The sequence below is a fragment of the Procambarus clarkii genome, chromosome 81, assembly GCF_040958095.1.
Source record: "Procambarus clarkii isolate CNS0578487 chromosome 81, FALCON_Pclarkii_2.0, whole genome shotgun sequence".
In the NCBI taxonomy this organism is placed as follows: Eukaryota; Metazoa; Arthropoda; class Malacostraca; order Decapoda; family Cambaridae; genus Procambarus; species Procambarus clarkii.
Genome location: NC_091230.1, coordinates 25,018,206 through 25,031,834, shown reverse-complemented (window position 1 = coordinate 25,031,834; position 13,629 = coordinate 25,018,206). Strand labels below are relative to the sequence as shown.

The window sequence follows — 13,629 nt, the reverse complement described above, 5'->3', positions numbered from 1 at the left end:
CCTCCAGGTGGGAATGGAAACGCGTGAAACCCCGGCCTCCTCGCAATGGTCCACCTCCATGCCCCAGATTGGGCCACTCATTTACACTGATTGGCAATAAGGTTTACCTCTTTGGAGGACTAGCCAATGATAGTGAAGACCCCAAAAATAATATCCCAAAGTGAGTAATATTATATACAAGTTTATGCTTTCATTTTATAAACCATTATTTCCTTGTAATGAGGAATGTGATTGCTTAAATTCCTTGCTATAGCTTTTAATTGATACTGAAGATCCTGTAATTCGACTGCTTTTTTTTTCAATTTCAGATACTTGAATGATCTCTATACATTGGAACTGAGAGCAAATTCTAATGTTATGTCATGGGACATACCAGACACTTATGGTGTACCACCACCTCCCAGAGAATCCCACACAGGAGTTGCATACATGAGTAGTGATAAACCGAAGCTGGTTATATATGGAGGGATGAGTGGTACTAGATTGGGAGATCTTTGGATCTTGGATGTCAGTAAGTGCTGTTTATTTTTCCTCTCTCCTCTCCTACCTCCAACTCTTCCTCTTTTCTACATCCAGTTTTCCTCCTCCCTCCCTTTATAGTAGAGGGAAGTAAGTGTTTTAGTATGTAGCACACAGCAGTAATAGTTGCATGGACCTGTTGTAATAACAAATACTAGGTGACCTGAGCTCTCATTGTAAAGAGTGCAGCTTTCTACTACAGCAGATTGTACTTTGCTCAGTTATGTACCCTTCCTGTGGGCAATGGCCTTGCTGCAGCAGGCGGTGGGGAAAAGCTTGGGTTCCAATGACTCGTAGGGCATTTTATTGTAGCTCATGAAGCCCTTCTACTGGTCAGAAAAGTCGTAGCCACATTGCTGGGCACCATGTTAATATGTTTTGCCATACACCGTAACCTTTATACAAAACTTCCTCTTTTTGCTGCACCTGAGAGTTGAAGCTGCCCTGGAAACAGTTCCTTGGAACGGCATGCTCCTTAGGTGAGCAAAAGATAAAAATGGGAGGTCAAGTATGGCTTCACTGAATGACATACCAGCTAAATCTTGGTTGGGGCCTATCAGACATTACCTCTGAATAACCTGTGGGCAGTTTAAGAGTTTTTCTACTCCCTCAGCTTGGTATAGGATCTGGCTTCAGCTGGGACTTAAAGTATAAGCAGATTTGAAGTCTTAATAAACATGGACACGATGTAAGGAAGTTTTCGTTCCCTGTATGGGTGGTAGGAAAATGGAATGCATTGAAGATAGAGATTACCGAAGTCAATTCCATTTAACAAATTACAGGAAAAATGAGATACAAATTTTAATGTTGAAAGAGAATTAGTGCTCCAGGTATAAACAGCTAGGAGGCGGGGCATCACGAGCTAGATCTCACTTCCTCGTAGTTACTGAGAGTTAAGGACCAAGGGAATGCACACTTTCCTCCTCAATCTCTCCCCCCCCCCCCCTAGCTTTTTGAACCTGTCTGAATGGTAGGAGTGTTATTTACCCCATGATTTGTGCGTATCTCTTCCTTTACATTTTTGTCATAATACAATAAATCCTTCATTTTGCATAGATAGTTTTGAATCTTTAGCACAATCAATGTTTCAGATAACATGAACTGGGAACGTCCAACAGTTAGTGGTGTTCATCCCCTGCCTCGTTCACTACATTCTGCCACTTTACTAGGAAACAAGATGTATGTGTTTGGAGGTTGGGTACCTCTAGTGCTAGAAGAGCTCAAGGGACCAAACAGTGAGAAGTCAGAGTGGAAGTGCACGAACACCCTTGCTTGCCTAAACCTTGGTAAGTGTTTATATTAATTTTCCTAATATATATTATCATGCAAAACAATGTTATGTATTTGTGTGGTTCACATTTTGATCACTGATTCATTACTACTGAATTGTATCTTAAAAAATTTACTGGAAAGACCTTATATTTATAGTACTGCTTCAATAATCTTTCTGCTAAGCAATAGAGAGTAGAGAAAGCGATGAAAATGTCATGAAGAAAAATGGAGTGTAAAAGCCAATAAGCTGCAAGATTGAGGAGAGCGTACCAAGATGGTTTGGGCATGTTGAAGAAATGGATGATGATAGACTGGTGATGAGAGTACAGTATATTGAACTGAATTTGAGGGTAGGAAGAGAAGACGGAGGTCAAGAAGAATGTGGATGGGCATAGCGAGTGAGTGTGGACAACACACACTATATGGTAAGGGATATGTGACTGGGGTAATAGCAGTTTGTAAGGAGCAAGTGCAGTAAATGTACAGTATTTGTTTGCGGGATGAAGTAATGGATGGCTGGTGCGGGTGTGTAGTGCTTGTTTATTCATGATACTGTGTACAGTGCACATCAAAATCACATTAACGTGATACATCAATGAGAAAATCGGTGAAAATATGCTCGGGAGGAGTACTCGGTGCATAGGTTTAAATCCTCCTCACAGCTCCTACTGATTTTCCTCACTATGTATAGTATTGTGACTGATATAAAGAATGGTTGAGTATTAGATTCATTGCCCATTTAAGGTGGTAAGAATCAAAATCAAAATCTCAATTTTGATTACATTGAGGCACCAACTTTGCTCTCACACTATCTAGATAGTTATATAGATATTAGTGATGGTGTGAAAGCATATTACAGTTCCAATAAGTCTAAATGTAAGCTGGCAATTGAGGCTGTTCTAAACTGAAAATATTCTCCAGGTACCTTATAACTATATTGTATTATAGAGACAAGAGAGGCAGCAGAGGTCTGCTGCCTCTTGCCATATGTTCCTTTATTATTTACACACGTTAATGTGAAATATGAAAAACACGATGTTTTTATTAACAGGAATCAATAACAAAAACTTGGAAAAGTTACATATTAAACTGTGTGCGGAGGAATGTCCAACACACTTGCCTTCAACATCTAGCCCTTTCATTTAAAGGAATTTCAGTTTAATGATTATCTGGGATAGGCCTACCAGTCATTTTGGTAAATTTAAGTTGCTCTATAAGATTTTTGTCGAGCAAAAGCAGAGGAATAGTGTAATTTTGGAGGTCTCTGAAACCTTAACCCATTTCTTATATATGTTAAAGTTTCATTTGCACTGGTTTTGATTTGCACAGTGTTCACAGGAATGTAACCTGTGCATAACTCTTGGGCCACCTGTATTATCAACATTAGTATGAGTATTACTGTAAGAGATCGGTAATCTGAATTCCGGTAACCCTAATCTTTGGATAATCTGAGTAAGTTCAAGTTCAAGTTTGAGTTTTTCCTACCTGGCTTGAATAAAAATTTGGGCTACAGAGATTTCTGGTGAAAAAAAAATCCAAATAAATTAAAGTGTTTAAATTGGTGGACTTAACAGCACAAAATATTTGGCTAACTACAATAATGTGTGTACAGTTTGTTGTAATGTTTTTTTTTTTTTTTTATCCCCCAGAAAATATGAGTTGGGAAAATGCAATGATGGAAAAATTTGAAGACCAAATGCCCCGTGCAAGAGCTGGTCACTGTTCAGTTGGTATTCACTCTCGCCTCTTTGTGTGGTCAGGCAGGGACGGTTACAGAAAAGCATGGAATAACCAGGTCAGTTTCTCTCTTGCCCTTTTATATGAGAGTATTTAAGAAAATAGGAATATAAACTTGGATTTTATAATGTTAATAATAATAGTTTATAACCCCATGCAGATATCTGAATTGAAAGTAGGCCTATATATATATATAGTACACTATATGTGTAATCCATCAAGAACACTGTGGTTGAGGAAATTAGGGTGTCTAAAGTTAGATGTGTCACATAAGTAAATAAATAAATTATATATGCATACATCTGTTTATTTATTAACTGAACACTGTTGTTCCCTAGAGGGATGAAACAAATCTTTCAAGCATTGCACAAAATAGCACTCCAACCTCTTGCCTATTTATTTCACTCATCCCTTTACTTGCTTGCTTTTTTCAAATCCTCCTTTGTACCATTTTATATCATTTTCACTGACCACTTACCTTAGATTAGTCAATCAGCCTACTACTGATCGACTGATACTGATACTTAGAAACATACTGTAAATGGTATATTGTTTTACGCAATACTCTAGTAAGCACGGTGTATCACGCTAAGGAGGAGCCAGAGTCGCCCACAGGAAATAATAAGTCTTAATCTGTTCGGTAGAATGAAAGTGCCACAGGACGCAGGGGTGAATTGGGGATGAAAGAGAACTTGAGCATTAGGATAGGATGACTCAGGATATTTTTAATAGATTAATCAGTCATAATATAGTAGTTAGAGAAGTTAGATCCCAGATATATTTAATAAGAGATAACCCAACTCTCACAGATTAAATCAAAGGAAAGTGATGAAGTTTTGGTTTATCCTGTTCTCTTATAAAGCCAAGACTGAGACATACAGAGAAACGGAGCTAATGTCAGGCAAAAAGAGTAGGTGAGATGTGGTGCAAGTGGAAAAAATAACGTGGGGAAAAAGGGTATCCTGCTAAAGGCAGCTTTTTAGATGAGAGTAGAACGTAAACAAACTAAGCAGTGAAGGAAGGGTTTTAGAGTAAATGTCTTAAACCCTGTCCTTAACGGTCAGTTTTCTAAAAATCGCCACCTTTTTTGTCACTATCAGCTTGCCCTCTCCTCCAAGAAAGCCGACACTATTCTCCCTGCTGACCATGACAGTTTGGTGGTGGTTCTTGATTGTATACTCTCTAAAAAGGCTATCTGACTTTATGACGTAGCTCTTCTTGCTTGTAACCTTTTGGATTATCTTAAATCAACTTTTAACTCTTAACTGTGACAGCTTTCTAGCTTCTGTCTTTATGACTGTGATATCTTCAAAAAATATTTGATGTCATCTCCCCATCCTTATTTTTATGATCTTCCTAAAAAAAGGACTCAAATTTTGCCATCCTTTTCATCCTATTATTTCTTCATGAGGCTCTATTGATTATCTTCTTACCTCCTAGCTTGCCAAAACTCTCATTCCTTATCTTAGTACTGTACTTTTTTCCTGCTCACTTTCGACACGCTCAAGATTTTGACAGATTGCACCTGCAGCCCTCCTCTAAAATGCTAAATCTTGATGTAGAATCTCCTATATACTAATGTTCCCCTTTGTGATGTCCTCTTTCCTTAATCAGTAGGCAACTGGGGGCCTTTTTTGCTTCTTGGCACAGATGCCATATTGTTTAATTGGCTCTCATACACATGTCCATCATGAACATTAGTCCTGGGTTTTATGCTGTTGCCTGGCACCTCTCCTATTCTTTTGCCTTTGTACTTTATTGGCTTCCTTTCTCTGTATGTCCTGGTCTCATCCTCATAAGGGTCCAGGATGGGCCAAAATGTCACCACTTTCCTTTCATTTTGCATGTGTGGGGGTTTTCAGTGAGGTTATTGTGACATTGCATAACAAGATGAGATACAGATCTTAGGTCAAAGAGCATCAAATTTGAAGTGGTGGATTGCAAAAGCATTATTGATGAAATATTAGAAATCTGAGGTTTAAGGAAAAGAATTTAAGATGAGGTGTAGGTGATCTATATAGAAGTTGAATTGAAATGGGGTTGGATATTTTTGGGGGTCTTCCAGCCTGCTAATAACAACAGCTGGTTCTTGATGCTATTATTGTAGCACACCTGAGTGTTCGGGTGTATGCTGAGGTCAGATCAGTGTAAAATAGGAGGTTGTTAATGTATAAGTGCAAATAATGTGAGGTTGATAGGTATGAAAGACTTAAGTTTATATTTAGGGTGAAGCAAGACTGTCAGTTCAGACAGTATGATAATTCCAGCTGTCATACTAATGCAGAATGCCACCCAAGAAGTATCCCAACATTTGGCCGGTGATGTGCGCCATCCTCCCTTCCCATGGAAATGGAATGAATCAAACGCACAAGTTCCTCATCTCACTTGTGTTTTCTCAACTTGCATTCAGTGAGTCAGAGTGAGGAGCTTCTTCCACACTGCCAAGGCACATCATTATTCACTGTGCTCCATTGGGTTTGTCAGATCAGGGCTACACCTCCAAATGCTTCCACATCTCCTGCAAAATGCTTTCACTGACAATGTACTTTAAAAGCCAAATTCACTGCATTTGCCTGTATATTTTGTGTGGTAACCCCCTTGACCTTGTACTCAATATAACTTATTGTCATACATCTACTTCACCACTCATTCTCTCTGGGCATTCATTTAATACAGCCATACCATCATAACTGACTTCTCCCCCATCATACATTATTACCAATTTTTTATCTGATCAACTGGAAAAAAAAGATGCACTCTTGGATAAAATATTAATTTAGAATTAGTGTTTGTAGCAGAAAAAGCTCATTAATATGTGTGTGTGGCAATTCAGGTCTGCTGCAAAGATTTGTGGTACCTGGAAACGAGTGTGCCGGGATCGCCTGGAAGAGTTCAGTTGGTGAGAGCCTCGACGACCACCTTGGAGGTCTGCTGGGGTGCGACACCTACTGCTGATGCTTATTTGCTTCAGGTTTGTAAGATTTATTAAAAAAAAATAGTTTTTAGTTTTCTTTTTGTACGAGTTTGCTTTCGTTGCCTGTGGAAGTGGAGAAGGTGGAATGATTTCTCCTGAAACCTAATGACACACACCATCCACTAGTTTTCTGCCTCCCTATGTATTTACAGAAGGGAGACTGATTTTTCTGACTGACAGACTACTATATTATGAAATATTCATATCGAAACATATCTTGTTTAATTTCTTTTTCTGAAGTGTGTCCTCGTTAATACAGTTCTGTTATTTGAATTGACCAAACTTTTCCATTCCAACAGATCCAAAAATATGATATCCCAACACCAGCATCAACAGTATCGACTCCAACTACTCCTACTAGCACTCCTGCCACCTCCAATTTGCCTGGTACTCCTGCCAGTAAGCCCATAACCCTCACCCAGACTGTTTTGAGACCCGCTGCACCTGGAACTCTATCACCTATGGCTCCTACTTCTCCACAGACTATACGAGGTTAGTATTGCTTAGTACTGCATATTTAATGAAATTCAGAAAAGTACATCCATTTGCGCGCACACATACACGCACGCGAGCTTCACTGTCAATAAAACAGCTTTAGGAAAGGATAAGATTCGTAAGGGGTCACAGTGCACTTCCCCTCGACTACAGACACAAAAAATTCTCTTGAGCTTGCAGTTCTTGGCTTTATTTTATGTTCTTTGTCCATGGTATTAACCTAGGCCTATCAAAAGTCATTAGAACCTGTCCTCTAGTAAATGTCTAGAATTTTATCTTGATTTCTAAACTTCTTGAGCATATATCTTAAGATATTAAGGCTATTTTCATATCACTGGTTTAATCTAATCTTTATTGCATTGGTATATGTAACAGTGTATTTTTTATATTAAATTTTTTTAATTTGCAGCTGGTGGTAACATTGTCAGAGTACGTACACCTGGAACAGGCCAAATAAAAGTTATTGGTGCAGGGGGACAGACAACACAAATTTTACGAGGTGGCCTACCAGCCACTACTACAACTACTTCTCAAGGTGGCATGTCGGGTATTGCTGCCTTAGCGGCTGCAGCTGCCGCTACGCAAAAAATAACTACCAGTACTGGTAATACAGCATCGCCTACTACTGTGAAAGTAATGCAGTCTAATACATTAGTTACCCCACAAGGTGTGAAGGTGGCTACTACAATTGCAGGACAAACCGTGAGACTAGTTTCACCGTCTGGACAGGTAAGATATAAGCCATAATTCTGACTGATGCCTTCTTGCTAGTAATCTCTTCATTAATGTGTGTAGTTCATTCTCAAATGTTTTGAACTTACTTATGTGCAAGTTTTTGGCACAAAAATATGAGCTTTTGACTCCAATGGTGTTTAAATTTAAAAGGATTTATTATTAGCATGATTCCTGTGTTGAAAAATTTAATTTGGTTAGTTTGAGGATAGAAAAAGGTGAAGATGTTAGGCAGATAGTGCTTACCTAGCCATTACTACTGGAGAGTGAGGTCTTGCTTTTTATGCCCCGCCACCTAGCCATTTATATCTGACATGCTAATTACTTCTCTCAACATTAGCATTTTCCTCATATTTTGTCTTAAAGTTTGGAATGGAATTGGCTTCAACAATCTCTTCCTTCAGTGCATTCAATTTGTCAAAAACTTCTTTCTCATTTGTTTCAAATCAACTTCCATTAATGTCCTCTTGTCCTATTTCCTTTTAATTTAAAAAGGGTTCCTTTGTCACTGTGTATTCCCCTTGGGATCCTGTATGTAGTGATCATATCCCCTCTGTTCTCTATAAGGTTGTGATGATGAGCTCCCTCAACCTGTTCTCATAGCTGAGGCCTCTCAATTCTAGTACTAATCTAGTTGCAAACCTCTGACATTTTTCAAGTTTCCTTTTGTGCTTCACATTGCGGGGGTTCCATGCTGGTGCTGCATACTCGAGTAATGGTCTCACATAGGCAGTGTGCATAGACTTGAAAGCCTCCTTGTTTGGATTCATAAATTATGTTCTTATATTTGCTAACTTCCCATATGCTGCTTATATTATCCTGTTCACATGAGCTTCTGCTGTTAATGTTTGGATTATGTCTAATCCTAGATATTTTTCTCTTATTGGTTTTTATAATTACCTATCCCTTATGATATACTTAAAATGAAGTACAAGTATTCTCCCTTACCCATTTTTATTATGTTACACTTCCTTGGATTGAAATCCAGCAGCCATTTATATGCCCACTTCTGAAGTTTAAGGTCTTCTTATAGCAACCTACTGTTTGCTTTGGTTCTCTTATTAATTTTGCATCATCTGCAAACATTGACAGGTATGAACTCACTCCCTCTTGAAGGTTGTTTACATAAATTAGAAAGCCTTGTGGAACACTACTTTTCCCATGTCTCTAGCCTGACATATCCTCTCTGACCTTTTTTCATTTCCATCAGGTACTTACATGCCCAATCTAATACCTTTCCAGTTGTTTCCACTTGTCTCTCCATTTTGTGTTAGGAACTGTATCAAAAACTTTCCGGCCCTTGTAGGAACTGTATCAAAAACTTTCCGGCCCTTGTAGGAACTGTATCAAAAACTTTCCGGCCCTTGTAGGAACTGTATCAAAAACTTTCCGGCCCTTGTAGGAACTGTATCAAAAACTTTCTGGCCCTTGTCTTATTTTGATGACCCTGTCATGGAATTCATTCAAGTTTGGTAAGCATAATTTTCCCTCTGAAGCTGCCAACTAGTCTCTAGTAGGTGATCAATAATTCCTTAGATCCTGGTGTGGTTCCTGGGGTTGGAGGACTCCATGTAGGTAGTTCTGGGAGATTCAGGGGAAGGAAACTCTCTTATAAAATTATTTCCTCTGCATTTTTTATTTTTTACTTTACAAATACATTAGAATGATAGAAATTTAAATATATTGTATTTGCTTTGTTCAGTTTGGGTTTGAATGGGGCTTATTACTATAATATATAATGTATCATTTGTAGGTTGTAAGGTACAGTAATGTAAAATTACTGTACCTTACATGTACAAATAGAACTTTGTTTGAACTTGAATAATTTAAATTGATCAACCCGTTGACATGTTGCATATACAGGACTTATAAAAAAATGTGTTGCTTGATCACGAATCGGTATGTGAATTTTGTATTACCTGTGTATAACGTACTCTTTTTGTTTTCTCTTTCTCTAGGTTCTTAACACCCAAGGAGCAACTGTAGCAGGACAGGGAGGCAAGCAGTTCATTCTTCAGAAAAGTGGTGTACCTGGATCACAGCCACAGATTGTTACACTTGTCAAGACCAGCAAGGGCCTCACACCTGTAAGTTCATCATTCATTTTGGTGTGCTGCATGGAGGGGGGATTTTGAGATTTTGCAAAATACAGTAATTTGATAAAATGACTCGTTATTTTTGTCATTGTCGGTTTGATGTGTAGAGAATGCTTTACCTGTTGGCTTGTTAATTATTAACATCTACTGTTATGAGGCCAGGTAGGGCCCCTGGGTGTTTGATTTTACCAATGATGAGAGTAACAGGTATAACAGGTTATATTTCATTGGTATATAGGTATGTGTGTCTACAAGTTAATAGTCTTATTTAGATTATTTTTCTATTTTAAGTGGGAAAATTTGCTCAAGATTTTCTATTAAATATAATTGGAATCCAATTTCTCAAATATTTAATGAGATATGTTACATCAACATGTTCAGAATAACATTATCTCCACAGAGCCAAATTCCAACACCCACTGATTGAAACACACTCCTTCTCTAATGAAAACCAGCTATATGATTGGTTTATTTAAGCAGACTCTTGTAATAATTACAAATACTAATAAATTTTTGGTTCCAGATGTCCAAAATGAACCTGGTTCAAAGTAAACCTGGTGTGGGTGGCCAGGGAGCAACCATCGTCAAACTGGTCACGACTCAAGCAGGTGGTGCTGTAAAACCCATCATGACCACTTCCACTACCCAACCAGGACAGATTCTCAGCCTTCAAGCTGGTGCACAAACTGTTGGCAAAGCGGGTGGACAGGGACAGAATATCGTCATAGCCAAGCAACAGGTTGTTAAGATTTTTTATTAGTTTTCAATGTGCTAAATTGGCATAAATTAAGGGAATTTTTGGGGGCTGATAAATATAATTACAATTGTGTGTGATTGTGATGGTGTTGCCAGAAATCATGAGTACATGATTTCTGGCCAACAGTGTAAGAACTATAGAGGCATGAGCCTATGATGTGTTGTGGTGAAAGTGTATTACAAAATAGTGACTAGAATAGTACCCGAGATAACTGAAAATGTAGCTACCTATAATGATGGAAAATGTTAGTTCACTAGTGAGAGCGGCTCTGTGAATCAGATGGTTACACTAAGACAGCTTGTTGAGAAAGTGATTTGGAGATCATATGGCACTTAACACTTTCGCGCTCTCGGCGCTCAAAAAAAATCAATACCCTAGATGCTTTCGGCACTTCGCGCCCCTACGCGTAAGACCGAAAAAGTGTACACTCGTTTGACTGTCCTGACAATAATTGAAGGCGCACGTATTTAAATTTGGTATCACTGTGTTCGCAATGAAATTGTCTATAAGAGCATACCTATAAAATGCCGCCCAAGCATAAGGAGTATCAACACCAAATAAAAAACTATGCAGATCACTCGCCGAGAGCGCCAAACAGCAACAAAATGTTTCCACTCTCTTAATGGTTGCGAAGCCTACAGTTGTCCTACATCGCTAATTTTGGTATCATTGGAATCGCAATAAAATTCTCTACACGGACATATGCATATGAATGTTTAATATAGGTAATTGCCCACCCGCAAGAGTGTGGGAAGTGGAGAGTAGTTAGCCGCGAGCGCACTGGCGAAAACACAGGGGGGAAATCATGCTTGGAAAGTTTATACATTTATACGTTTCCTGACCCTACTTTTCTATGTACGTATTTCTTTTTTATACCAATGTGTTCGCAATAAAATTTTCTATAAGATGAAATGTATAACATTTGTACAAAGCATGTGTAAGAGAAGCGCCAAATATAGAACCACGTCGCTCAGTATGCGTTCACGGCAGAAACGAACGCATTGTTTTCGTTCGTTTGATGTTTCTCATGTTTATACTTGTTGAAACATTTTATAATTTGTATGACAGTGATCGCAGTAAAATTCCCTACACAGACATATACATAACACATACAAATATTTCCCACGTGTTGGATATATCAACGGCTAAAGGGAACCCACTGCCACACGGCCGCCACACCCTCCACACCCCCAAACATACTTTGTGTTTTTTTTTTTTACTCATAGAAGTTTATGTGATATAATATTCATTCTGGTACCAAAAAATTCGCAAATAAATTCTCTACAAAACGTATATAATACAACTTCTTATAGATGATAAAAAATTCCAAATAGGTGTACTTACCCTGTCTATGTTGATTGAAGATCAACAGTTGAGCATTTTTTCTTCACTCCACCATCTTCAGGCTTCTGATCCTGAAGTTGCTCATCTGATGTTTCTTAGGTGGAGTGAAGCTGTTGCCGGTGGTTATTTTTTCTCCACCCAAAATATCTTTCTTCGGTGGTACCTTGTGTAGCAAGGCGCAGCGCACAGTGCCACATCACAAGTTTTACATCCATATATCACGTCCCTCCTTTTGCCAGACTTGTAACAAACACGGCATCTTTTTTTTTTAGCCAAGTGCACGAGTTCATGCGTCAACTTGTAGTTGAGACGTTGTTCTGAATCTATAATTCTTGTATTTTTTGGATTCACTGGAAGAATATTGTCTTCTACAGGAACCACCAAACTTGTAGTAGAATCTTCTATGAAATCAGAAACATCAAGTGGTTCTATGTCCTCAATGTCCATTTCAGAATTTGTGGTTGATGAGTGGGCTTTAGGTGTTGAGGTGAACAGAGGACGCCTAGCACCAGATGGCCCGGGTGTTGAAACTGCCGCGTCAGCAGGAGGAGCTGCGCTGGCATCTATGTCGGGAACATGTGGTATACTTGTTGTTGTTGGCCATTCCTTGCTGTTCCACGCCAATAAGGCTTTTATTCCTACTGCGTGAAACTCTAATAGTGTTAGTTTTTTTGTATCTGTTGAGTAGTGGTTATACAATGCGTATGCATTGTGCATGGCCATTTGCAGAAAATAGAAAGTGATCTTCTTGGTCCATTTGTGGGTTTTTCTTGCAAACTCATAATATTTGACCATTTGATCAAAATGATCAACACCTTTCATGAACTTATTGTAATCCACTATGGCCTTGGGTTCATTTTCACAATTTCTACTCCAGTTCTCCCGTCACCTTTACGAACGCGTTTCCTGCGCTGTGCTTGAGTAGTGTCGGCATTGTGGATATTGGTGATGACAGAGACGGGGCGCTTGTCCTTCCAAACTATAACAAAGGTGTTATCCTTACGCATGTATACGGTCGTGTCGGTTGCCATTTTACCCTTTACAACTTGTTGCAGATCCTTGGGGGCGCCACGTTGTAGTCTAAGTGTGCCACATGTGTAAACATGTGGAAGAACTTAGAAATGTGTTGGAACCGAGCAGACGACATAAACAAGTTGAAGAATCGACAATGCCACATCTGATTCGTCTGCCAGTACATCCTCATTGTAGGCATCTTCACTATGCCCATCAGTATGCACAGGGCCAAATATCGGGCCATTTCTTTCACCGACACTGGTTTCCACGTTTTTCTTGCTGACTCAGCCATGAGATGTATGACGTGTGTGGCATGCAAATTTGTTTCATACTCTAAGTATTCAACCACTGCTCTAGTGAAAAATAATTGTAAAAACTGCAATGGAGTAGCAGGTAGTGGAATTGTTAGGCCAGGGGTTGCAGTAAAGTTATCAACGATGGGAGGAGTATTGCTACGATTCCACTCATCACCCAGCCTAGCCCTCTTTGGTACCGGACACGTGCGGTCACCGCGTGGCGGGGCTGGGGCTTCTTCATCACTCTCATCCTCACTCTCACTCGAAATATCTTCATCACTTGAGGAAACCTCATAAAGAACATCATTTTCCGGTTCGTCAGCCTCCAAATCATCATCAGAAGACCCTGAAAAGGCTTCAACAACGTCGGGAATCTTGGATGGAGTGAGATTG

General features: G+C 39.1%; 1 protein-coding gene across 2 annotated transcripts in view; it reads left to right on the top strand.

The window, feature by feature from the left end:
* The window catches only part of Hcf (Host cell factor), a 42,518-nt gene that overhangs the window by 15,042 nt on the left and 13,847 nt on the right, over positions 1–13,629 (top strand). For both annotated transcript variants that reach the window (XM_045766791.2, XM_045766790.2), the window contains exons 3-11: positions 1–160; positions 309–511; positions 1,611–1,805; positions 3,441–3,586; positions 6,362–6,499; positions 6,802–6,994; positions 7,407–7,726; positions 9,688–9,816; positions 10,349–10,564. The exon at positions 1–160 is cut by the window's left edge and continues 23 nt beyond it. In XM_045766791.2, coding sequence (XP_045622747.1) covers positions 1–160; positions 309–511; positions 1,611–1,805; positions 3,441–3,586; positions 6,362–6,499; positions 6,802–6,994; positions 7,407–7,726; positions 9,688–9,816; positions 10,349–10,564 — 1,700 coding nt within the window. The remainder of the gene's footprint in view (positions 161–308; positions 512–1,610; positions 1,806–3,440; positions 3,587–6,361; positions 6,500–6,801; positions 6,995–7,406; positions 7,727–9,687; positions 9,817–10,348; positions 10,565–13,629) is intronic.